The sequence below is a fragment of the Lissotriton helveticus genome, chromosome 9 (assembly GCF_964261635.1).
Source record: "Lissotriton helveticus chromosome 9, aLisHel1.1, whole genome shotgun sequence".
NCBI classification, from domain to species: domain Eukaryota; kingdom Metazoa; phylum Chordata; class Amphibia; order Caudata; family Salamandridae; genus Lissotriton; species Lissotriton helveticus.
Genome location: NC_136070.1, coordinates 1270394223 through 1270421387, shown reverse-complemented (window position 1 = coordinate 1270421387; position 27165 = coordinate 1270394223). Strand labels below are relative to the sequence as shown.

Sequence of the window (27165 nt, the reverse complement as noted above, 5' to 3'; positions counted from 1 at the left end):
ACTAATGTGCATTTCTTTATCTAAAAATGTATATATAGTACGTAGTACGCTTCTGTATCGTGAGGTGCATTGATGCCAAACTGGAAAACCTTGGTAGGCTGATGGCGGTCCTAGCAAGGGTCAGGCCACCTGAGATGATTGATTGTAAGTGATAAATGGTGCCTGTGGATGTGGGACCTCTACTCTAGATTGCAATGGTGCTGCACCGGTGCCTGGCATGGACATGACGTATATTCACCTAGGAGGATGAGTGCACCTGGGCAGCTTTGATGCAAGTACAGCCTCTCCTGAGAGGTCCATGAGAGTGGGCTGCAGAATGCAGAACCTGCCTCGATGCAGGGAGAGATGTGGGCGTACCCTGACCCACCTGAAGTCCGATGATAGCGAAACCCCTCCGTCATGTCTGCCAAGTGGCCCACAACTTTTGGGAATCTCAAGAAAAGGAAGGCTGCCTCCTGCACACCCGAAATTGGCCATGGGACACGTATTGTGCTTGAGCCTCAGTCTCCAGGCAGCACTTAAGTAGCTCATATGTCATTTATAAGTAGGGTTCCTTGTTTTATGGTATTTATTTTTTCAATATTTCCATCTGTATTTATCCATATTTATTTTTTGCTCATGTTTTCTGTGTTTATCCATTTTTATTTTGTGTTTTCTGCATAAATGAAGCTGCAATGGGTATTTTTCCACATTTATTTAACTGATAAATGTATACTCACATTTAAATGTCCAAAAGGTTTCAGCAGTATACAGTGCAATAGCATTATCTGAAAACACTTGAATTGTAGAATAGCAGAAATAACTGCAGTTCTGCACTTACTTAAGCTTAATTAGGAAATCTGATGTCTTTTTTCATCTCTCCTACTTCTCAATCTGTGCACCTGCTGACCTGACACTCATGACTGACAGTAGACTGCGCCAGGGTGGAGCGGTGAATGGGATGGATAAACCGAACTTCTGCATATTGTTGGGGAATATGTCCTGTTGTAAATGTACGCCCTGGGAGCCACTGGCGATTTACAGCCTCTTACCTCTTTCGCATGTTATTGCTGTAATGTTGAAACCTCACCATGTACAAACACAAGTGATTCATGTAAACTATGTCTTTTTGGCAAAGTTAATATAAAGATTTTGAAAAAAAAAATGGCTGACAAAAAAAAATTCAAAGAAGACCTATTTTCCGTATTTTTCTGTATTTAAAAATAAATAGGGACAGGAAAATAAATAATTTTCTGTCTGTATTTATCTGTAAAAATCAGGAAAAACTGAAAACTGGGTGCCCTATTTCTAAGAGTAGAATCTGGCAGGTCAACAGCCACGCCTTGCTAAGGCTCGGTGAGGCTGTGAGGGCAGGAAGGATCACAGACGGCTCTTACAAGAACCTTCTGACAAGCTGAGTCAGCCTCTACCATGTCTCACCACCTTTAATTGCTTGTGATTTTGTTCAAAATTAAGTGCCTTTCTCCATAGTTGGAACTTTGTAATAAGGATATTTCACCTGCAGCTGTCGGATGGCTTTCCGCCCACCATCATAATGAAGCCCTAGATCGCTGTTTGTTTGCAGAACTTGCATCCAGAAATGATTTCTTAAAAGACGTGAAATGGAAATAGATGGCCATACTTGCATCTTAGAGGCCGTCTTCATCAAACGGTGCACTGGTTTAGCTCTTGCGAGAAAACTAACAACAACACTTTGTTCTTTTGTGTAAAACTGTAGAGGAGAGGAGATATTCCAGAAACAGCAGGCCGTGTGAATGGGAAACACAGGATCCTGGCTACTCCACTTGACCTAACTGGGTGACCATAGGCAAGTGTTTGGCTGTCCATCATTGTCTGACTGCATGTATGTGCCTGCAGAGAACTGATCGAGCAGTTGAGGAAGTCTGTGTTCGGTTAGTCCAGCCTTGATAGCCCGAAATTGCCATTGTTTTGAGGGCAGGTCCACCAGAGCTTGGTTTCTAAAAGAAAGAGTGCTGGGGACCGAAGCTCTGCTCAGAGCCCTGCGTCCAGTGCATTTACTCATAGGCGCACCTAACACCAAGGCTGCATAGTCTTGAATCCACCTCATGCCTCTTTAAATCGCGACCAGGCACCCCCTGGCCATTTATCTCACGCTGAGGTTCCTGCTTTCTCCATTTGTGACGTTTTTTTCATCTTTCTCTTCCTCCGTCTTTCTGATTTGTGTGTATTTCCCTCTATTGCTCTTGGTAAGAAAATAAGTGTTGGTGGCCACCACCGGCAACCACCAGCTCAAATTAAGCACTGGCTACACTGGAAAGTACTTGAATAAATGTCTTTTAAACGAGGCATTTTGAGGATTGTTTTTATCTCGTGATATAAGGAGCCGGGAACACAGCAATCAGCAGATGTATTGTGCATTAGCTGACCCCACACTGTACAGCACGCAAGGGGGTGTCTTTCAGTTGTGCAGCAGGTGCAGTGGCACCAGGGCCCAGATGGGGCCACTGACCGGGGCGGACCTTGGAGGGTAACATTGGAGGAGATTGAGCTTCATATTTTACAACTATCACGCTGGCTTATCATATTAGAACTAAGGGCCTTATTTATGAGGCCGTGCATCACTTTTACGCCGCTGGTGCGTCACTTTTTGTGACGCACCAGTGGCGTAGAAATGTGCCTTGTTGCACCATATTTACAAAGTGACGCATCTAGGTAGATGCGTCACTTTGTAAACCCCTGGGCCACATTATACCTGCACCAGGTATAAAATATGCAGGGGGCGTTCTGACGCAGGAAAGGGTCCCACCTGCCGAGGAGCCGGCGGGCGGGTCTAAGCACAACTCCCTTTTTCTAACCAGGTCGCAACAGACTCTGGAACGAAACCTGTCCCCGATCTCCTATGATTCATTGCTCACTCGACTTCGAGTGTTTTTTCTGACCCAACATTTTTTTTGTGAGTCAGCCCATATTTGATTGCTATTTTACATTCAAATAATTTTTCTTTTCACTTAGCCTAGGGTTGGATGTGCCTTAGCGTGCGCAGACCGCCCAGGCTGTTTATGGTCCTGACGAAAACCTGGCAATCCCGCTCAGAGGTTGAAACATGTAGACCCCCTTTTTTTCACATAGATATAGTCGGCCGTTGTAACCCTCTTTAATATCTTACACTTTGTTTTTATTATTGTCCAGTACCTTCAGATTAAAGTTTTATTGAAGGTATACCAATTTTTTAATCACTTTTTTTATGTTTCTTTAAACTCCCCCCACACACAAAAAAACAGCTCCACTGTGTCGCAGCACACCCGGACGGCACTCGGCAATCCGGGTGGGCCCCGATGATGAAGCATGTCACCAACGAGGTTGTTGAGTGAGGGGTTTCTAAAAACAAGGAACAATTTTCCTTGAGTCTTCATAAATTTCCCCATCTCCAGTAGGGCCACCTCCCGGTCCTGTGGTGATACTCCTCCCTTTTGTTTTAAATAAACATTGGGACCCTGATCCCATGAAATTAGATCACTCTGAACAACAAGAAGAAACCTTTACTGAGGAGAGGAACCTGAAGAAACTGAGGAGAGACTATTCCCAAGCTGAAGTGCTGCTTGGGGGATTGGCCTGCAGTGGTTGCCTTACTGCCAAAGGAAGGAGAAAGGAACTTTGTATCTTTGCTTTTAACTTGTGAAGGATCTCCAAGGGCTTGGAAAAGAGCTTGCCTCCTGCTGAAGTCTCAGGGACAACAGACTTCACCCCCCCAGCTCCCCAGAGTTCTTGTGGAAGTGCCTGCTGCTGTTTTGGGCCTTCTGAGGAACTGCGTGTTGCAAGAAGCTGGAACCGCGACTCAACGAGAAGAAGCGTGTCGCCGTCGCTGAGCCTGCCGTCGCAACTCTGGAGAAAGGAGGGTGTCGCCGCTGGAACTGTCGCACTGCACCGCATCGGAGAGAAGCGTGCCGCAACGAAGAGGAAGCTTGTCGCTGCTGCTGCCGTCGCAACTCCGAAGGAGGGTGTTGCCGCTGTGGTTGTCGCACTGCACCGCATCAGGAGAAGAATCTCGCTACGAGGTCAGAGCGTGTTGCCGTCGATGTGCCTGCCGTCGCAACTCCGAAGAAGGAGGGTGTCGCCGCTGGAACTGTCGCATTGCACCGCATCGACCAAGAGCACCTCGCATCCCCGAGAAGCGCGCCGCCGTCGGAGCTGCTGCCGTCGCATCTTGAATGTTACCGCTGTAGTTGTCGCATCGAGCGGAAGCTTCACGCATCGTGGAGAAGATCATCGTCACTGGAGCTGTTGCCGTCGCATATTAAGGGTGTCGCCGATGCAGTCCACGCATCGAACTGAGAGTTTCTCGCATCCCCGAGAAGCGTGCCGCATCTGGAAGATCTTCACATCTTTATTTCTTTGTATCTGAACTTTGCCGCATTTCCCCTCGCTGCGACATTGCTTGTCGTGGAAGCGCAACGCAATTTAATGTACGCTGACGCAGAGTGTCGCATCTAAGAACTGAACTGAACTAACCTTAAATCTACCATCTAAAAGTAATCATAGTGTGTATTTTTGTCGTTTATGTTCTTGTGGTAACTCTATATAAAGTCTACTTATTTTTTATATAAAACCTGTGTGGTGTCCATTTGTAGTGTTGTCACTGGGTTACTGGATGTGGTCACAACTGCTTAACTTACAACCCCTCTGAAATAAGCCTTGACTGCTTGCGCCACGCAGTCTTGAGGGTGAGCAGGGGTTATTTTAGAAGTGTAATCCCCTTTCCCTGACTAGAGGAGAGGGTCCCTGCTTGTCACAAGTACCTATCTGTGCCAACTAGAGACCCCCAAATCTAACACACTGGCTACACTGAAAAGTACTTGAAGAAATGTCTTTTAAACGAGACATTTAGAGGATTTTTTTATCTTGTGGTATAAGGAGCCAGGAACACAGCAATCAGCAGATGTATTGTGCATTAGCTGATCCCACACTGTACAGCACGTGCTTCCTGGCATGCAAGGAGGTGTCTTTCAGTTGTGCAGCAGGTGCAGTGGCACCAGGGCACAGAAGGGGCCACTGACAGGGGCGGACCTTGGAGGGTAACATTGGAGGAGATAGAGCTTTATATTTTACAACTATCACGCTGGCATATCATGTTAAAACTAAGGGTCTTATTTATGAGGTTGTGAAACACTTTTGCGCCGCCGGTGCGTCACTTTTTGTGACACACCAGCGGTGTAAAAATATTTATAAAGTGATTTATCTAGGTAGATTTGTCACTTTGTAAACCCCTGCGCCACATTATACCTGCGTCAGGTATAATGTATGCAGGGGGGGGCGTTCTAACGCAAGAAAGCCTCTTAGAAGTGATTCAGTTAAATCTATGAAATTTCACTGCGTCACTTCTAGGACGCAAATGCGTCAATATCTTACGCCTGCCTCACAGCAGACGTAAGACTGACGCAGGCCCTTTCACATGGGGCTTGCCCATGTGTAATGACCCATTGCTGGAGTTGCGTCACTTTTGTGACACACTCCAGCAATGCATCATTTTTGCACCTACAGATATGTCAGAAATACTGACGCATCTGTAACTCCTTGCGACATGATGCGTCATACAGTAAATATGACGGATCATTGGTCTCGCAAGGAGGGCGCAGTGAAAAGTGACGCATGGCTGTTTTCACGCAGCCATGCGTCACTTTTCATAAATGAGGCCCGAAGTTTATGAGAAGCAGGGCATGGGGGGGCCTAAGGGGCTCTGGAACGGGAGAAGAGTGGGGATTGTCAGGGGTACTTAAAACTTGTGATCTTGTAAAATTAGCAACATGTTTTAAAATCTTCAAAATAGAGGACACTGTGTGTGTGCGTGTGTCTGGGGGGAGGGGGTGTACTTTTGTTGGTGTGTGAGTACTTTTGTCTGTGTGTGAGTACATTTGTCTGTATGTAAGTACATTTGTCTGTGAGTACTTTTGCCTGTGTGTGTGAGTACTTTTTTCTGTGTGTACTTTTGCCTGAGTGTGTAAAAGTCCAAGGTGAAATCCAACGGGCACCTCGCCATAGCAGTCTGAAAGCACCTGTACCATACAATTTATTAGGGGGGTATAACACCCCAAACACCCCCCAGAAGCCACGCCCATGCCCACTGAACCCTGGTTATGGCTGTATTTTATAATTCGAACAGCAGCCGGGGTGGTTCCATGTCCTTCCTTGCACTAGGGCCATGGCACGCTGGTCCTGCCCACATGCACACTCAGCTGTGCCCCCCTGGAGGGGCAGCAGTGCACAGGCCATGGCACGCTGGTCCTGGCCACATGCACACTCAGCTGTGCCCCCCTGGAGGGGCACCAGTGCACAGGCCATGGCACGCTGGTCCTGCCCACATGCACACTCAGCTGTGCCCCCTGGAGGGGCAGGAGTGCACAGGCCATGGCACGCTGGTCGTGAACTCATGCACCCTCAGCTGTGCCCCCCTGGAGGGGCAGCAGTGCACAGGCCTTGGCACGCTGGTCCTGAGCACATGCACACTCAGCTGTGCCCCCCTGGAGGGGCAGGGGTGCACCGGCCATGGCACGCTGGTCCTGAGCACATGCACACTCAGCTGTGCCCCCCTGGAGGGGCAGGGGTGCACAGGCCATGGCACGCTGGTCCTGACCACATGCACACTCAGCTGTGCACCCTGGAGGGGCAGCAGTGCACAGGCCATGGCACGCTGGTCGTGAACTCATGCACCCTCAGCTGTGCCCCCCTGGAGGGGCAGCAGGGCACAGGCCTTGGCACGCTCGTCCTGAGCACATGCACGCTCAGCTGTGCCCCCCTGGAGGGACAGGGGTGCACAGGCCATGGCACGCTGGTCCTGAGCACATGCACACTCAGCTGTGCCCCCCTGGAGGGGCAGGAGTGCACAGGCCGTGGCACACTGGTCCTGGCCATATGCACACTCAGCTGTGCCCCCCTGGAGGGGCAGGAGTGCACAGGCCGTGGCACGCTGGTCCTGGCCACATGCACACTCAGCTGTGCCCCCCTGGAGCGGCAGGAGTGCACAGGCCATGGCACGCTGGTCCTGGCCACATGCACACTCAGCTGTGCCCCCCTGGAGGGGCAGGAGTGCACAGGCCGTGGCACACTGGTCCTGAGCACATGCACACTCAGCTGTGCCCCCCTGGAGGGGCAGGAGTGCACAGGCCATGGCACGCTGGTCCTGAGCACATGCCCACTCAGCTGTGCCCCCCCTGGAGGGGCAGCAGTGCACAGGCCATGGCACGCTGGTCATGGCCACATGCACACTCAGCTGTGCCCCCCCTGGAGGGGCAGCAGTGCACAGGCCATGGCACGCTGGTCATGGCCACATGCACACTCAGCTGTGCCCCCCTGGAGGGGCAGGAGTGCACAGGCCATGGCACGCTGGTCCTGGCCACATGCACGCTCAGCTGTGCCCCCCCTGGAGGGGCAGCAGTGCACAGGCCATGGCACGCTGGTCATGGCCACATACACACTCAGCTGTGCCCCATTGGAGGGAAATGGCACGCTGGTCCTGGCCACATGCACACTCAGCTGTGCCCCCCTGGAGGGGCAGGAGTGCACCGGCAATGGCAAGCTGGTCCTGGCCATATGCACACTCAGCTGTGCTCCCCTGGAGGGGCAGGAGTGCACAGGCCATGGCACGCTGGTCCTGACCACATGCACGCTCAGCTGTGCCCCCCCTGGAGTGGCAGCAGTGCACAGGCCATGGCACGCTGGTACTGACCCCATGCACACTCAGCTGTGCCCCCCTGGAGGGGCAGGAGTGCACAGGCCATGGCACGCTGGTCCTGGCCACATGCACACTCAGCTGTGCCCCCCTGGAGGGGCAGGAGTGCACAGGCCATGGCACGCTGGTCCTGGCCACATGCACGCTCAGCTGTGCCCCCTTGGAGGGGCAGCAGTGCACAGGTCATGGCACGCTGGTCCTGGCCACATGCACACTCAGCTGTTCCCCCCTGGAGGGGCAGGAGTGCACAGGCCATGGCACGCTGGTCCTGAGCACATGCACACTCAGCTGTGCCCCCTCCTGGAGGGGCAGGGGTGCACAGGCCATGGAACGCTGGTCCTGGCCACATGCACACTCAGCTGTGCCCCCCTGGAGGGGCAGGAGTGCACAGGCCATGGCACGCTGGTCCTGAGCACATGCACACTCAGCTGTGCCCCCCCCTGGAGGGCAGGAGTGCACAGGTCATGGCACGCTGGTCCTGAACTCGTGCACACTCAGCTGTTCCCCCGCTGGAGGGGCAGCAGTCCACAGGCCATGGCACGCTGGTCCTGGCCACATGCACACTCGGGTTGGGGGCCGGAGTGCACAGGCCTTGGCACGCTGGTCCTGGCCACATGCACACTCAGCTGTGCCCCCCTGGAGGGGCAGGAGTGCACAGGCCATGGCACGCTGGTCCTGGCCACATGCACACTCAGCTGTGCCCCCTGGAGGGGCAGGAGTGCACAGGCCATGGCACGCTGGTCCTGAACTCGTGCACACTCAGCTGTGCCCCCCTGGAGGGGCAGCAGTGCACAGGCCATGGCACGCTGGTCCTGCCCACATGCACACTCAGCTGTGCCCCCTGGAGGGGCAGCAGTACACAGGTCATGGCACGCTGGTCCTGATCACATGCACGCTCAGCTGTGCCCCCCTGGAGGGGCAGGAGTGCACAGGCCATGGCACGCTGGTCCTGATCACATGCACGCTCAGCTGTGCCCCCCTGGAGGGGCAGGGGTGCACAGGCCATGGCACGCTGGTCGTGAACTCATGCACACTCAGCTGTGCCCCCTGGAGGGGCAGCAGTGCACAGGCCATGGCACGCTGGTCCTGAGCACATGCACACTCAGCTGTGCCCCCCCTGGAGGGGCAGGAGTGCACAGGTCATGGCACGCTGGTCCTGAACTCATGCACACTCAGCTGTTCCCCCGCTGGAGGGGCAGCAGTGCACAGGCCATGGCACGCTGGTCCTGGCCACATGCACACTCGGGTGGGGGGCCGGAGTGCACAGGCCTTGGCACGCTGGTCCTGGCCACATGCACACTCAGCTGTGCCCCCCTGGAGGGGCAGGAGTGCACAGGCCATGGAACGCTGGTCCTGGCCACATGCACACTCAGCTGTGCCCCCTGGAGGGGCAGGAGTGCACAGGCCATGGCACGCTGGTCCTGAACTCGTGCACACTCAGCTGTGCCCCCCTGGAGGGGCAGCAGTGCACAGGCCATGGCACACTGGTCCTGCCCACATGCACACTCAGCTGTGCCCCCTGGAGGGGCAGCAGTACACAGGTCATGGCACGCTGGTCCTGATCACATGCACGCTCAGCTGTGCCACCCTGGAGGGGCAGGAGTGCACAGGCCATGGCACGCTGGTCCTGATCACATGCACGCTCAGCTGTGCCCCCCTGGAGGGGCAGGGGTGCACAGGCCATGGCACGCTGGTCGTGAACTCATGCACACTCAGCTGTGCCCCCTGGAGGGGCAGCAGTGCACAGGCCATGGCACGCTGGTCCTGGCCACATGCACACTCAGCTGTGCCCCCCTGGAGGGGCAGGAGTGCACAGGCCATGGCACGCTGCTTCTGACCCATGCACTCTCAGCTGTGCCCCCCCTGGAGGGGCAGCAGTGCACAGGCCATGGCACGCTGCTCCTGACCCATGCACACTCAGCTGTGCCCCCCGGAGGGGCAGGAGTGCGCAGGCCTTGGCACGCTGGTCCTGAGCACATGCACACTCAGCTGTGCCCCCCTGGAGGGACAGGGGTGCACAGGCCATGGCACGCTGGTCCTGGTCACATGCACACTCAGCTGTGCCCCCCTGGAGGGGCAGGAGTGCACAGGCCATGGCACGCTGCTCCTGACCCATGCACACTCAGCTGTGCCCCCTCCTGGAGGGGCAGGGGTGCACAGGCCATGGCACGCTGGTCCTGAGCACATGCACACTCAGCTGTGCCCCCTGGAGGGGCAGCAGTGCACAGGCCATGGCACGCTGGTCCTGACCACATGCACACTCAGCTGTGCCCCCCTGGAGGGGCAGGAGTGCACAGGCCATGGCACGCTGGTCCAGCCCACATGCACACTCAGCTGTGCCCCCTTGGAGGGGCAGGGGTGCACAGGCCATGGCACGCTGGTCATGAACTCATGCACACTTAGCTGTGCCCCCTGGAGGGACAGCAGTGCCCAGGCAATGGCACGCTGGTCCTGACCACATGCACACTCAGCTGTGCCCCCCTCCAACCCCCCGGAGGGGCAGCAGTGCACAGGCCATGGCACGCTGGTCCTGGCCACATGCACACTCAGCTGTGCCCCCTGGAGGGGCAGGAGTGCACAGGCCATGGCACGCTGGTCCTGGCCACATGCACACTCAGCTGTGCCCCCTGGAGGGGCAGGAGTGCACAGGCCATGGCACGCTGGTCCTGAGCACATGCACACTCAGCTGAGCCCCCTGGAGGGGCAGGAGTGCACAGGCCATGGCATGCTGGTCCTGACCACATGCACACTCAGCGGTGCCCCCCTGGAGGGGCAGCAGTGCACAGGCCATGGCACGCTGCTCCTGACCCATGCACACTCAGCTGTGCCCCCCGGAGGGGCAGGAGTGCGCAGGCCTTGGCAGCGGGCAGTGCCAGCCGATAGCCGGGCACGCACTTGCCGTGCTGTGTTGATAGCTTGTGGGAACAGCTCCACCAGAGAAGAAACAGGCCCCCGGGGGGTGCTTCTCAGGCGCCCGCCAGCTGAGACGAGCGGGACAGAAATAGCCCGCATTTCACAGAACTTCTAAAAATACCCTGGGTGCGGATTGGACGATGCCCCCGCTCCGTGCCCTTGTAAGGCGAGCCCCTCAGGTCGAGGCAGGCCTGGAATGTCCTTGCCCGGTGTCCGGGCGTCTGCATTCCCAGCCGAGCCCCCCGTATCCGAGCCCCCATGCACCCCCGTGAAGAACCGGATGCGCTGGCATGCCTGGCGCGCCTGAGGCCGCAGCATCGGTGTGATCCTCGTGGGATGACGCACTTCCGCCCTTTGAGCATCGGTGCATAGTGTACACAGACTGTGCCACTGATGTCAGTGACACAGACGACCTTCATTTTATAAGGTGGGCGCTTTATATCCAGATCCACTCAGAACAGCGGAGCTTTGAACCTCCCCTGTGGTGTGAATTCCAATTCTCCAGTTGCAACTGGCTTCTGGATCTATTTCTGATTTGCTTGTTGATGCATGAGCTCGATTCTGTAGAATGTAGGGAAGGAATTGTGCAACAACAACAACCCTATTTACCAAAGCCCCCACCTTATTTATAAAACACTCTAAAAGGCCTTGACGACCAGGGGCTTATCTTCGGGGGTGGGGTGGAGCCCCCCAATTGATTGTCAGTCGGGTAACTCGCCCACAGTGACAGACAGCTCGGATCTGTAAAGTACAAGTTACCTGTGCACCTGACTATGACGCTGTCACCGGTGTGCACTGTGCAGGTGTGATCAGATCTCGGCGCTACGAACGGACACGCCGCTGACCCCCGGCACCGCCTCTCACCCAGCAGTGCTCGGACTCACAGACTAAACTTCTGTGGGTGCTTTCAAGCACTGCCTTCATTTCTAATTGGTATAAGATGCCGCATGAAATTCAGTCCCATGATCTACCTTGCACTCAGCCTTCCAGCTGAAGGGCTCGGTTACCTGCAAAGGCTGCCCAAAGGTGACAGGAACACCTGCGAGTCTCAGAGGAGGTGACAGGAACACCTGGGAGTCTCAGAGGAGGTGACAGGAAACCCTGTGCGTCTCAGAGGAGGTGACAGGAACACCCGTGAGTCTCAGAGGAGGTAACAGGAACACCTGTGAGTCTCAGAGGAGGTGACAGGAACACCTGTGAGTCCCAGAGGAGGTAACAGGAACACCTGGGAGTCTCAGAGGAGGTGACAGGAACACCTGGGAGTCTCAGAGGAGGTGACAGGAACACCTGTGAGTCTCAGAGGAGGTGACAGGAACACCTGTGTCTCAGAGGAGGTGACAGGAACCCCTGCGAGTCCCAGAGGTGACAGGAACACCTGTGAGTCTCAGAGGAGGTGACAGGAACACCTGGGAGTCTCAGAGGAGGTGACAGGAACACCTGGGAGTCTCAGAGGAGGTGACAGGAACACCTGTGAGTCTCAGAGGAGGTGACAGGAACACCTGTGAGTCTCAGAGGAGGTGACAGGAAAACCTGTGAGTCTCAGAGGAGGTGACAGGAACACCTGTGAGTCTCAGAGCAGGTGTCAGGAACACTTGTGAGTCTCAGAGGAGGTGACAGGAACACCTGTGAGCCTCTGAGGAGGTGACAGTAACACCTGTGAGTCTCAGAGGAGGTACACCTGTGAGTCTCAGAGGAGGTGACAGGAACACCTGTGAGTCTCAGAGGAGGTGACAGGAACCCCTGTGAGTCTCAGAGGAGGTGACAGGAACCCCTGTGAGTCTCAGAGGAGGTGACAGGAACCCCTGTGAGTCTCAGAAGAGGTGACAGGAACACCTGTGAGTCTCAGAGGAGGTGACAGGAACCCCTGTGAGTCTCAGAGGAGGTGACAGGAACCCCTGTGAGACTCAGAGGAGGTGACAGGAACACCTGTGAGTCTCTGAGGAGGGGACAGGAACACCTGTGAGTCTCTGAGGAGGTGACAGGAACACCTTTGAGTCTCAGAGGAGGTGACAGGAACCCCTGTGAGTCTCAGAGGAGGTGACAGGAACACCTGTGAGTCTCAGAGGAGGTGACAGTAACACCTGTGAGTCTCAGAGGAGGTGACAGGAACACCTGTGAGTCTCACAGGAGGTGACAGGAACACCTGTGAGTCCCAGAGGAGGTGACAGGAACACATGTGAGTCTCAGAGGAGGTGACAGGAACCCCTGTTAGTCTCAGAGGAGGTGACAGGAACCCCTGTGAGTCTCAGAGGAGGTGACAGGAACACCTGTGAGTCTCAGAGGAGGTGAATGGAGCACCTGTGAGTCTCAGAGGAGGTGACAGGAACACCTGGGAGTCTCAGAGGAGGTGACAGGAACACCTGTGAGTCTCAGAGGAGGTGACAGGAGCACCTGTGAGTCTCAGAGGAGGTGACAGGAACACCTGTGAGTCTCAGAAGAGGTGACAGGAACACCTGTGAGTCTCAGAGGAGGTGGCAGGAACCCCTGTGAGTCTCAGAGGAGGTGACAGGAACACCTGTGAGTCCCAGAGGAGGTGACAGGAACCCCTGTGAGTCTCAGAGGAGGCGACAGGAACACCTGTGAGTCTCAGAGGAGGTGACACTCTAACAATCTGACATGTTAGTCAATATTGTAGTGGCTCTGGGATGGTTCAAGGGGGGAAGACAAGCTTCCCTGGTCCAGGAACTCTTTAACACCCACTGTTCAAACACTCTTTTTGCTCTTAAATGATAACACCACACTGTGCCAACTCTAACTGGCATGAAAACCCTTACCTATGTACACACAATGAAGCCGCTAACACGCGTTGTTCTCTTGTGGTCGATGTTGGCCGCAGTTTTATTTGCATGACGTGTATAAAATAGCTCTTGCAATAGAGTGCCCTGGTCATAACTCTATGACCCCGGCCATAAATCATTTTCACGGAATGTCACATATTGCCATCATAAATCATTTTGCTCATCTTACAGGTTCATAAATCATCCTATGACAGTTCGATACTTCGCTCCTTTTGTAGTCATAAATAATTTCTTCCTGATTTTGGGTTCATAAATTGTTCTGTTGGTTTTCACGCCGATTGTGTGTAGAGCGGTTACCTCTCCCCGGAGTTAGGCCCCAACTCGGTACCTAGTTTGTCCCTTTTGTGCCCTGCCATCTGGCGGGTCTGGCCTTCGAGTGGCGTCTCCGTTTGCTACCCCTTTTTCCGGCTTACTCAGCCTGCCGTAAGGCATCCCCAAGTGAGTGTCCCTCCTCCCAGACACCGCCCTGCCGGTGTGCCTCCATAACCAACAAATGTGCACCTCTTTTTCTGTGCCCCAACTCCCCTAGGCCTAGCCTGCTGTCGGGCATGGGCTATCTAAAAGACGACTCCTGTTGCCCTATGCACAGCCTGGTCTTCTGTTGCGAGGCTAGTCTGGTGGTGCATCTGCTCTGCTTGTCGTTGTTGCTCCGCACTTTTGGGGCAGATTTACAAGTCCCTTGCGGCTCTTTTTTACGCCACCGTTGCTTCACTTTTGTGACGCAGCGGCGGCGCAAAACCAGCGCCATGCTGCAGGGTATTTTACAACGTGACGCATCTGGGAGATGCATCACGTTGTAAAGCCCTGCGCCATATGTAGGCGTTCCGTCGCGGGGGGAGGGTGGGGGGGTTCCGGCGCAAGAACGCCTCGTAAAAGTGGCTGAGTGAAATCTACAAGATTTCACTCAGTCACTTTTAAGGCCATGCTGCGTGAAAACCCTGCGCCTGCTTGAAGCAGGCGTAAGGATTGACGCAGCATGTTGGGGATAGGCCCCCCCCCAAGCATTGCTGGAGCTGCGACGTGCTTGCGACGCAACTCCAGCAATGCGCCGCCTTTCCGACAGGGGATGCGACACGCATCTGCCCATCCATGTACCGCATTGTAAATGTGGTGCGTAGGTGGTGGCGCACGGGTGGACAGATGCGTCGCAACTCTTCTGGCGCATCCCTGCTGATTAGCAGAGATGCGCCAGAAGAAGTAAATCTGCCCCTTCTGTGCTTAGGAACTGGAATGGAGTAGACAAGGTCATCCACCATCCAGACTATTTCAGTCTGGCCCGCGTATCGTCAGACTGGCACCTTGGACGTAGACTGCTATTGAGTCTCGGCAAGAGAAGAGGCCACTCTCCAACCAGCAGATACCTCTGCAGTGAATGTTAGGATCGAACGCCTAGCATCAGACCTAGCTTGTCTACATGCAATGATGCTAGCAGGGTATGGGGATGAGAGATAAGGTGCCATTATAGTTGCTGCATTTTATAGGTTTGGCTAAGTACACATCTGGACTACATGAATGCCCTGCAGTTTTTTGACCCTTGACCTTTCAAAGTCCATTTTTAAATCCAGAACACAGTTAAAAAACCCTACATTCAATCACCCAGGCCAAGCACACAAGACAGCTCAGGAGTGGGACATAACAATGTGTCACGTGTACACATGGCAGTGCATACCCTGCAAACTTTGTAAAAGTGCCACTGTTTCATCCGCTTGGCTCATACAATTGTCTGGCATTCGTTTAATATTCAACTGGTCTTTGTAGCATATTCAGGTGGCAAAGTTGGTTCTACAGCTTATGGTTCTATGTATTTGTTAGTGTTGACAAGAATGTTACTTACTTTCCCAAATGCCAAACTAATTCCACTCACTCACCTCAACTCAAACAATGCCCCAGACCACCGATTGTCTTCTTTAGCCAGGTACTCTACGTCACTTGTTGGGAAACTTCAGTCTCACACCTCTCCTAATATTATTGACTAAGCTATTCCGCTAAAGTTGACAACATTTTAAGCAAAGGGTAAATAACCTTGTCAGGGACATTTAATAGGGACATTTTCAATGAGTAAAGTGCATGTTCTGTGTGTACTTGCTAACCCCCTTCCGGCCAGAATTCTGCGCCTGTGCGGCACATTCCGATTCCGGGCGTGGTCATGACGGCTCCCGGCCGTCATCAGCACACGCCCACCGTAACTCATGACGGCCGGGAGCCGTCATCAGCACCGAAGGGGGTAAAGCGATATTAATATGCTGATCACTATAATAAGAGAGAGAGGTGACCTTCTATTGCCTATGGAGGCAATAGAAGCCTTTACCTATGCTAATAAACCTACTTAACCGTAGGCCTGGGTGAAATTGACAGAATAATTTACATAATTTTGGTAGTTTTGCGTAACGAAATGTAGGCAAAATTACTGAGATTATGCCATGGTGCGTAGTAATGAGACTTCTATTGAGGGAGAAATTATAAAACAAGATGTAAAGTTTGGGTAATTTTTGAGCGTGAGTAGCAGTGTTTTGAACACAAGTGGCAATTACTTTAAAGTGGGTGGTCAACAAACATTTCAGGTAGATTTTTCACTCGAGTGGACAACTCGGGTAATATCTGAGAGCGGCACTACAAATCCAAAAGTGAGGTTCAGTGTTTTGAACATGAGCGATTGAAAATCAACCTGAAATTACATTTTCATGTTGAATTTTGGCCCAAATGGATCGTAGTGGCAATGTTTTGAGTGCAAGATGCATTTTGAGTAGTTATGCATAATTTCACATAATTTTTCAGAATTTTCTTGTAATTATACTACTGCAAATTAAAAAAAAAAGTTTTTGTAGATTTATATAGCGCAAACTCGACCCAAAGGTATTGGAGCGCTTCACATGAGCACTGGTTACGTTACACAATGACACGTTCTTTTAATTTTTCGTTGGCACAGGGAGATTAAGGGCCATATTATCAAGAAAGGGCGATACATTATCGCCGCTTTTATCGGCAGGAAACTGCCGCTAAAGCGGCGATAATGGGCTTGATAATAGGCCCTTGTGAATTCCCATAGAAGCCCAGGTTCTGGTGTTAACATGGGCTTCTATGGGAATTCACAAGGGCATATTATCAAGCCCATTATCGCCGTTTTTGCGGCAGTTTCCTGCCGATAAAAGCGGCTATAATGTATCGCCCTTTCTTGATAATATGGCCCACAGTGATTTGCCCAAAATCACAGGATGTGGACGCGACCCTGAGGCTCGAACCTTGGTTTCCCAGCTCCAAAGTCAGCAATCTAGTCGTTAGACTACATCCTCTTCCCTTATTATAGGGGTTTTGCACAGCTAATGTTACCAGTTGTTTAAAAACGCATTTTGCCCCAGCAATAGTATATGGAGTCCAAAGCTGAGAGGGCCTTGTGAGCCTTGTTCAGCTGCCCTGAGCCCCTGTTGGCAATGCTGCCCTCTCCCTCAGCCTCTGGCAGGTCAGGCCAGGATCAGTCAGGGCTCATTAGATTCGGCCCATCAGATTCATTCTAATTTGTGCAGCCAGACGGAGCCAGAACTGCAAATCCAGCCAGAACCCACGGCCCACCACTAGAACCCCCATTCTGGGGCATTATACAACCTCAGTGGGACATCAACACATCACATTCCTCATCGCCATGCCACACAAACATACATCACCTTGTATGAACCCGTTCACGCACCATGGACCGGTGATGCTCGCAGGCAGTGTAGACGTGGACACTGCCACTGCAATTTGTTGAACTTTCAGTGTTAGTTTTATTTAGTTTTTAGAGCTGATTTTTGGAAACAAAAGTATATACTCTCTTTTTATCTAAAAAACCCTCTAGGGCTTGAGCCCCAAAACTATTCCCATTCAAATGTCTGACTTACATTCACAAAAGGCTGCTTCACCTGTGTGAAATAATATTCTGACAGTATTATTTATATGTGTATAAATATATTCTACACGGTGGAGGGTGGGTGTCCAGAGCAGGAATGGCCTGGAAGTTTGTGCGCACCAACAAACTTACACACGCATGAAATGAGTTGAAATAAGGGTTTTTGTAGAGCGCATGTTTGCTGTGGCGTCTTAGCGCTAACTTTTTGTAAAGCGCGTGTTTGCTGTGGTGTCTTAGCGCTAACTTTTTGTAGAGCGCGTGTTTGCTGTGGTGTCTTAGCGCTAACTTTTTGTAGAGCGCGTGTTTGCTGTGGTGTCTTAGCGCTAACTTTTTGTAGAGCGCGTGTTTGCTGTGGCGTCTTAGCGCTAACTTTTTGTAGAGCGCGTGTTTGCTGTGGTGTCTTAGCGCTAATTTTTTGTAGAGCGCGTGTTTGCTGTGGCGTCTTACCGCTAACTGCCATAGGTCAATGCAGAGGCTACGGTTTAGGGGCAAATAGCCATGTTTTTCAATTCTTTCCTGAACAGGAGATTGGTTTGATTTCTAAGACAGCTGGGCAACTAATTCCACAATTTAGGGACCAGGTAGCAGAAATTTCTACCGCCCCATTTCATAGTCTTTACCCTGGGAAGTACCCGGAGAGAAGCCAATGACGATCTAAGGTTTCTTTGAGGTTTGTAGCGCTTGATATGGTGACAGTAAAGAGCGGCAGCAGACGGAATAGGTCACGTCACCCTCCCTTGTAACGATCGCTAGAGAGCGGCGTTAATATAAATATTTTCCATTTTGTCTCCAACCGGCTGGTGGAGCCTTTTACGCGATTGCATTCGGTTCTCAGTGTAACGATCGCTTGAGGGCAGCATTTGAATAAATTGCAGCTCGTCTGGTGGAGCCCACCAGAGATACAAATTGTTGCCCAGACCACAACCACCAAGTGTAGATCCACTATCCATAACTGGATTTTCCCATTCACCCAACAGGACCTCACGGCCTGTTCATCCCTGTGGCTGTCTACGTTTGTCTGTCCACACTCCTTGTCCTGATGAAGTCCCGCTTGTGACGCAGAATTAGTTGCGCTCTGACCTAGGGTCGAAACGTCGACGTTGTTACCAGACTAGTCCATGCAGCTTCCCTGACTTAATCATAAAAATTATACAGGGGACATATATTAATGCTCAAAACAATGGACAGTTCAACATAACCCCCTCTTTATGTAATCCATTTCATGTAATATATGTACAGCACTTTTTTCACCTACCACCACAAGTCACTTTTTCTTGCACTTCAATCACCTTATTGTTGTGTATTGTATTGTTTTATTGTCAACCTTTTGCAATAATATGTATTCATACAATACAATTTTCAGTTTTTGACTATAAATCGCTGGTCTTTGTGGTGTGTTCTAAGTATTACGACTTAGGGCCAGATGTAGGTGTCCAAATACCGGTCGGAAACGGCCGAAAATACAGATTTTTGGCCGTTTCTGACCAGTATTTGGACATTGGTTTGTAGGGGTTTGAAAAACCTACAGATTCGGTAATTTTACCGAATTGGTAATTTTACCGAATTGGTAATTTTACCGAATCGGTAAAATACCGATCGGTAAAAATACCGAATCTGTAATTTGCTATGTAGGTAGCACTGTGAACAGTGCTACAGGCCATTCAGGATTCGGTATTTACCATGTAATACTATTACATGGTAAATAACGAATTCCTGTTTACATGCACATCTGTGCATGTACAGCTGTGCCATGTGGCACACAGACATGCCCTAAGGGCATGTATGTGTGTCACATGGCACACAAGCCAGAATCAGGGGTGCAACAGGGTGTCAAAGTGACACCCTGTCCCCTTTGTAAAATCAGTAAATTTACAGATTCGGTAATTACCGATTCGGTATTTGCTATGGAATCCTATGGGCTTCAAGGCCCATAGGATTCCATAGCAAATACTGATTCGGTAATTACCAAATCGGTAATTACCGAATCTTACCGATTCGGTATTTTTACCGAATTCTTTACCTACATAGCAATTACAGAATAGTAAATACCGAATCAGTAAAATTCGGTATTTACCATTCGGTAATTTGCTATTACCTACATCTGGGCCTAGGTGCTTTAGAAATATTGTTGAATCTGTATATCACTTGTCTGTATTATTGGTTATTACTAAAGTGAACAGTCATACTGTATTTTATACTTTGTAGAAAAGAAATTGCCTCTTTCCCGACAGAACCACTTCTCCTATATCGCACATACTCAGGTTCTGAGGGACACAGGGTCACCCCTTTACTACTAATGGTGACTAAGGTGGGCAGGTCCAACCCCATACAAAGTCTTATGCACAAGACACATGGATTTTAATTGGATCTTTGCCTGTACAGGTAGCCAGTGCAGATCCTGAATGGCTTGACTTATTGGGCAGAATTTTGGAATCTCATTAGTAGACGAGCAGCAGCTTTCTGTAAAGTCTGCAGCTTCCGTATTGCACTCTTCTTTGCTCCCAGATAGAGTGCGTTGCAGTAGTCAATTTTGGGTAGAATCAAGGCAACGATAACTGTTTTTCTGAGGGGTATAGGGATGAAAGGTAGAATCTTTCGAAGGGTCTTTAAAGTGTGAAAGCACGAGGAAGTAATGCTGTTGACCTGGTCTGATGATGAAAGATGGTCATCTATCTTAACCCCTTCGATGCTAATGACAAAGCCAGCTCGTCATCAGCGTTACCTGCGCTGCGCGGATGACGAGCTGGCTTTGTCATAAACAAGCCATTTTTTTTTCACCGCACAGCGGGAAAACGCGGTAGCGCGGTAGGGGTTAATTCCAAGGTTTTTAACCTTTTTTACCGGCTGAGGGCAGGGCCCTGAGGACTATTTACAAACACCTCTCTGAATCATAACCACAGAGAAATAGGTTGGAGTCCTTCCAAAGAAGTGGAAGGAACCACCCAACATTGTTGGGATGAAGGGCAAAGAGTCCTCCTAGGGGAGAAACACTGGCACCAATATGAAAGATAAAGAAGAAGCAAGTGCCTTTGCTCTAGCTAAGATTGTTTTGCAAGAGAAGATATGCACGTGCATTGCTGCTCATGTAAATATGGAATTCACAAACGTATGTCACATCACTTGGAACTCTAGAACTGCTGCAGGTTTTCGAAGCATAGCCTAGAAAAACTTTATGTATTTCAAAAATAATAAATCTACAGCCATGCCAAGCTGTAAAGCTCTGGGTGAAGGTTTGCTCATCTAGGGCCATAGTTATGAAAAAGTGGCGCGACGCAGCAAGTCTTTGCTGCGCTGCATCACTGGGAAAGTGCAGGAACGCGCCATATTTAAGGCAAGAAGATGCATCACTGTCCTTTTCCCTGCGCTGGCGCTGTTTTGGCTGCCTAGCGCAAATGCAGGCACCGTTGAACTATGCTGCGAAGGGGCCTGCATTGCATGCAGGATTGTTTTTGTGCAGGGAGGGGCACCTTCCTGCACAAAAACAACCCTGAGATGATTTTTCCTCTTTCTATGTCTGCTGCAAAATGCAACAGACATAGAAAGAGGAAAAAACGTGGCCAAATAAAGATATTTCTCCTCGTTAGGCCTCTCCTGAGGAGGCGTATCTTTTTGGCGCATTCCCAGGTTTACCTGTTCTTGTAAATCTGCGAATGCCTTAAAATCTATGGATGTTGTGTGGGAACACCCATGGAAACGCCTCGCTGGCGCAGAGTAATGCAACGCAGCAATTTGCGCTGTATTACATTTCTCAAGATTCAGGAAGCCACGCAGGGCCACGCACAGGGGCCTTGCGTGGTCTCACAAATCTCGTTTTTCATTTGCATCGCTCTGGCACCACGTGGCATGGTGCAAGAGCCACGCAAAGAGGCTCATAATTATGCCCCTTATTTTTTAATCTAGTAATCTATAATGTGCGGACCAGGCACTGGCAACTTTTTTTTTTTGTTTATCACCTCTGCTCCGATTCACAAAAAGTCATAACTCACATCTGGCCTTGTTCTTAGATACTTTGCATACTAAAATTCAAGGTACACCAAAACTTTATTTGTGAGAGCACAATCCGAATCCTATTTCGATGATTCAGGAACGGTTACATTTTTTCATTACAAGTAGGTGGAATTTTACTGTTGACATATTAAAGATTGGTTTAGGAAAAGGTTTCTCCACAGGAAAAATGATTTTACCTATGCAGTAACACTCATGCATTAAATACTTGTACATGTGAATACGGGAAACATCCATTACAACGCAGTCATTACAACAACCTACCTTTACAATGCAATTGTTACAACGCAACTGCCTTTACATCACATGCCATTACTAATGCATGCTATTACAACGCATGTCACTACAACGCATGTCATAACAACGCACACCATTACAAAGCATGTTATTACAACGCAGTATAAGGTAAGTAATGGAGATTTTTTTAGTATTAGGGTGGGTAGGGGTTTTGGGGTACATGGGAATGGTAATTTTTACCCCTACAGTATCCAACATTTCCCTACTGTTGCACTCACTGGAGTGGGAACAGTAATTTTTACCCCTACACTATCCAAAACTTACCTTACTGTTGCCCTAAAAGTATTATGCGTTGTAATAGTATGCGTTGTAATGGTATGCATTGTAATGGAATGCGTTGTAATGGTAGTTTATAAACATGCATTGTAATGGCATGCTTTGTAAAATCATGCAATGTAATGGTAGTTGCGATGTAAAGACTGCATTGTAAAAGCATGTGTTGTAATTGCATGCGTTGTAATGTCAAATATTCGTGAATACTGTTGGGATAATGAAAGTCCCATATTCCTGTGGTTGTTCCTGACATTTGTTGCAAATTCCCCAAATGTAATAAATCTGCTTTGAATAGAAGAGCACATTTCTCACTTTCTTTTGGAAACCTTTCTGATTGTCACCCTCAATTAGTGTTTGCTTAATTCCAACATTTTATTTATTTACACATATTTTCATTTGACCCCTCATCTAATTGTCAGCAGTGTATGCCCTGTATAAGTACCCACAGGACCATGCTAGCAGTGATAAACAGAGTGACGTATGCCAACCTCTGTAACCCAACCAGGGCTTACGCTGCCCATGGCCTGATTTACACAATAGTGGGGCGAGGAACTTGAAACGTCTTTTGCTTTTCTTCACTACATACTTTTTCCCATATTTCCCAAATACTGGACCCTTCTTTCTACACCTACAGTCTGAGATTCAAATTGATTGGTGCATTTTACCCCATATTTCACAATACATGCACCGGGTCTATTTAGGTGTGAGCTAGCTATGCCACAAACCGTTACAAATACATTTAACATCTTTTGTGAATGCCCTTGAAGTCTTCTTTTTAAGGTGGTCACAAAGTTTACACAGCCTGCCCACCTCCCCTCCCCCGCCAATGCTCTTCTTTTCTTATGGGTTCACCCTTGAAATTCACATCTTTTTAGACTTTACTCGCTTCCCACTACTCTATGCATGGCCTGCAGACATCACTCATGTGTTTTTACTACAGTCATACTTAACTTAGTCTTTTCTGGGCCTGTAAATTTACGAGAGGTCGTGAATAAATTGCGTATTTGCTCTTTTGCGTTGTGTGTGCATGCCAGGGGGTGTGTTCGGGCACCTAGGGGAGGGCTTGCCCAACATTCTCCCAGCCTTTTCTCACTTCCGTACAATGTCTCGTTCATGTCGCGACAACAGGACATGCAGGCACTTCACCCCTAGCTCCCTCCATCAGCTCGCTTTCCAGACTTGCATCAGCATCGAGTCTACGCACACCAACAAGGGCAAGCCCTGGCATAGTTAGCTGAGAACTCACTGCACCTTCCAGAGGAACTCACCATGTAAGACCTCACGCCAGACTCTCATCACTTAAAAGTAGCGGAAACCATCGCTTGAAAGACTTGGGGGCATATGTATCAAGCCTTATTCCAGTTCTCAAACCGGGTCGATTCTCAGAATTAGCCCGTTTGCGAACGGGAAAAAGCCTTTTGGGATGTATCATCCCAAATGGCCATCACAAAATAGGGAATCTCGACATTTGCGATTCCCTAATTTGCGAATGCATTTAAGGAATTGCAAATTGCGATTCCTTAAATGCTATTCTGGAAGCACCTGAAATTAGTGACTTGCCCTTAAAGAATCGCAAATTACCACCAACTTCAAGTTGGTGGTAATTTGCTATTTCCTAAAAAAATATCACTTTTTTGCATTTTTCAAAGTGCCATGTGGCGCACATACATGCCCTTAAGGCATGAATGTGCGCCACGTGTGCACACATGCATATTTCAGGGGTGCAACAGGGTGTCCTTTTGACACTCATGCACCCTTGAAATTGCATTCTCAATTTGCAAGTCCCTTATGGGTACTCACAAATTGTGACTATCTTCCCATTCATTCCTATGGGCCTGTAGGCCCACAGGAATGAATGGGAAGGTATTCCTTAATTGCGAATCGCAATTTGCGATTCGCAATTACGTAATATGTAGAAATCGCAATTATTATTGCAAAACCTACATACATTGCATTTTGCGAATCCTTAATAGCGATTCGCTAAAATTCACTATTAAGGAATCGTAAAACACTTTTTTTTATATATACATGCCCCTTGGACACTACACCTGCCTGACTTTGCACCATGACTTTCACACTCACTCCGCCACCCTTTCCTAAAGCTTCCTGTCTTCACCTTGAGGCATGAGTTCAAGACTCAGTCACATTTCCCTGCACCCTCCCAGTTGTAATAAGGTTCACCCAGTCCACCAGTCCAACCCCCTTAGATCCAACTGTTTGCAACCATTCTCCTTACCATAGTATAGGGGGTCTTGATTTCTCAACTGGACTTAGACCACCCCGGCCTCTTGGAGTAAGGTTCGCACTCAACAAATAACTATAAATGAACAAGCTCTTGTTGTTCCGTGAGACGGCCAATCATTTGTAAGCAGGAAGTATTTGAAGGACCACGTCTGTGATTTGTGAGCGGTTTGTAAGGGTGTTTGTTACATGTTGTGTTTTTCTTGGCTCACTTCCAGCTTGCAGATTTTGGGCTGTCCACCATCTATAAGCGCGACCAAGTCCTCGAGACGTTCTGCGGAAGCCCGCTCTACGCGTCTCCGGAGATCGTGAACGGTCTACCTTACCAAGGACCAGAGGTGAGTGGTGCATTGTGATAGGCTGGGTGTTCCAAACATGCAGAGGACACAGACACTCAACAGTCACACACCACAACTGATACAGGCCGCATACATTCTGACCCTTTTGAGAAGAAACTCTCACCTGTGCAGGCCAGGCACATCACTAAATCCTACAAAGCAGTGATTGCCGGAATCACGTGTATGTACAGATTTTACAATGGCTTATTAGATGAACAGCGTCATTTATGACCGTAGGGTACATATTATGGGCCCGGTTCAAAGAACTAACTTAAGACAAAATCCTAAACTTACTACTTTTGGTATTCACAGAAGTTAGGATTTTGTCTTAAGTTTGTTTTAAGACCGACTTAAGACAGACTTAAGACAAAATCCTAACTTAAATCTGTCTTAAGTCAGTCTTAAGTTTGTCTTAAGACAGACTTAAGACAAAATCCTAACTTAAGTCTGTCTTAAGTCTGTCTTAAATTTGTCTCAAGACAAACTTAGGACAAAATCCTAACTTCTGTGAATAGCAAAAGTAGTAAGTTTAGGAATTTGTCTTAAGTTAGTTCTGTGAATCGGCCCCAATGTATCTGCACCGGGTATCAGGTGTGCTTTTCCACTTATTCTGGTGCCAAGGACAGGACTGGTGCTAGCTTAATGTTACCATGGGCAGCTGCCTTAAGGTACCACTGCCAGACTGCAATAAATGACCTTGAAAGATGGTGCGGAGTTGGGTTTATGCACTCGTTTTGATTTGTTTTTTCCCTTGCAGACTGTTTGACATCTGCAATTATGCTCAGTAACCGCTTGTGCAAAAACTGCCAGAAGGGCATATTGTGCTCAGCCCCACATGAGGGCAAGTGCAACAACAGCCGCACGTTTCACTACAAACTCACAGGTCTTTGGGGCATATTAACAAGCGGCAGCGATAATTATCGCTGACCGCTGTTAGCGTGAGGAAATCTATTGCCGGCGATAATCTCCATGTTAGCATTGTATTAACAACGCTTAACGCCATGGAGATCAAAATCCCAGCGATAGCGGGGATTATTGCCGTTTTCAATGGAATATCGCTGGTTTTCCAACGATATTCCATTGAAAATGGCGATAACCTTGTTGATAGGGCCTGTGGTTTCAGCCACTTAATCCACCCCTCATTACAGGTATGCCTAAATCAGGAATTTAGGAGATGTTAAATTCCTGAGTTAAGCCCCTGTTAGCGCTATAAATCGCAACGTTAATGCTGACGGGGCCTCGTTGTTAATATCGCGAAGCCCCGTTAGCGATAGATTTCCCTGAAGTATTCCCAGACACGCCTACCACACGCCTACCTTGCATCTCATTAGCGATGCAAGGCTAGGCAATAATAAATCCGGTCGCTAAGCGTTGAAAACCAACGCTAAGTGGCCTTGTTGATACGGCGATAAAATTATCGCTGCTTAGCGTCCGAAAACAGACGCTAAAGCGGCGATAACTTATTTATCGCCATCTTGTTAATATGCCCCTAAGTGACCCCAGGGCTGTGATAATTACATGGGAAGGCCTAAGGGTCTGCTGTTTGGGTGTGGCTCAAGCGAGGGACCTTTCTGACTCTTACCTGCATCTGGGACCTTTGTCCTCAGCAGAGTCCCTTACAATTGAGTAGCCCGGAAAAATGGCTTCCAGTGTAAACTCTATCCCACAATATATATTTATTTTGATGTAATGGAAATACATTGCAAAGTGTTTCTAAGGTGTTTTACTGCATGAATTGATTTGCATTTGTTAGTGCATGTTTATTAATAAAACTATGGAAGAGCCTTAACTGGACATGTTCTCTTTGTGACATAGTGTATTTTCTATACTACAGTGGGACTAAGGGCAAAGAGATATATATAAATAGATAGAACATACTGCTGATTAGGTCTGATTGGGCAGTGTATTGATTGGCGCATACATTTGTGGTACTGTAACTCCCAAGGGGGAAGCTATTTTCCGCTGGACTGCAGCACACACAGAATGGATTAAACAGGCACTCAAAGATTTCCATCTATCTCAAATCACTCCCTTTTACAAAAAACCCTGCGTTTATAAGGCCCTTTCATTATGCCTTAGCCACAAGCCCTTTTATTCTAGTTTTTTTAGCAACATGAACAATCAGTTCACTTGCCAAGCTTTTGTTTCTTCTAAAGTTTTAGAAAGTTTTGGTTGCACTTTCACTGTGAAAACTCCTGTGAAGACATCTAACATGGGCTTCGATTGGAATTCCATGGAGCATATTATCAAGCCCATTATCGCCGCTTTATCGGCAGTTTCCCGCCGATAAAAGCGGCAATAATGTATCGCCCTTTCTTGATACTATGCCTCCAGGTGCGATTTTGTGCTCGTATCGAGTTTGGGTTGTACCCAATTCACTGGAAGAAGAATCTCCGAAATGAAGAATCAGCACTGGCCTGTACGTGTTTAGTGGGAGACCAAAAAATTGGGTTTTGGAGTAGGCAGCTTGAAGAGGCTTCAATTGAGTATGGGAATGCCGCCAGTTCCTAACTGAACCGTGGCAGTCTGTTAGCCAAAGATGTAGCTTTACAGGAGGGACTCGAGCATTCGGTCGCCCTGCAGAAGCGCGGGAGAATGAATCTCTCTATCAGTGCGTCTCCTTGGAAAGCGAGAGACTGCGGTCCTGATTGAGACATTGGCGATGTGGCAGCGGGCTGCCATGCCAGCACCCCGCTGCCACATTGCGAAAGCCATTAGGCGACCACCCACAAGATT

General features: G+C 49.5%; 1 protein-coding gene across 2 annotated transcripts in view; it reads left to right on the top strand.

The window, feature by feature from the left end:
- Positions 1 to 27165, top strand: part of LOC144782458 (NUAK family SNF1-like kinase 1) — a 345063-nt gene that overhangs the window by 300093 nt on the left and 17805 nt on the right. For both annotated transcript variants that reach the window (XM_078661834.1, XM_078661835.1), the window contains exon 5: positions 24310 to 24429. In XM_078661834.1, the coding sequence (XP_078517960.1) occupies positions 24310 to 24429 (120 nt within the window). The remainder of the gene's footprint in view (positions 1 to 24309; positions 24430 to 27165) is intronic.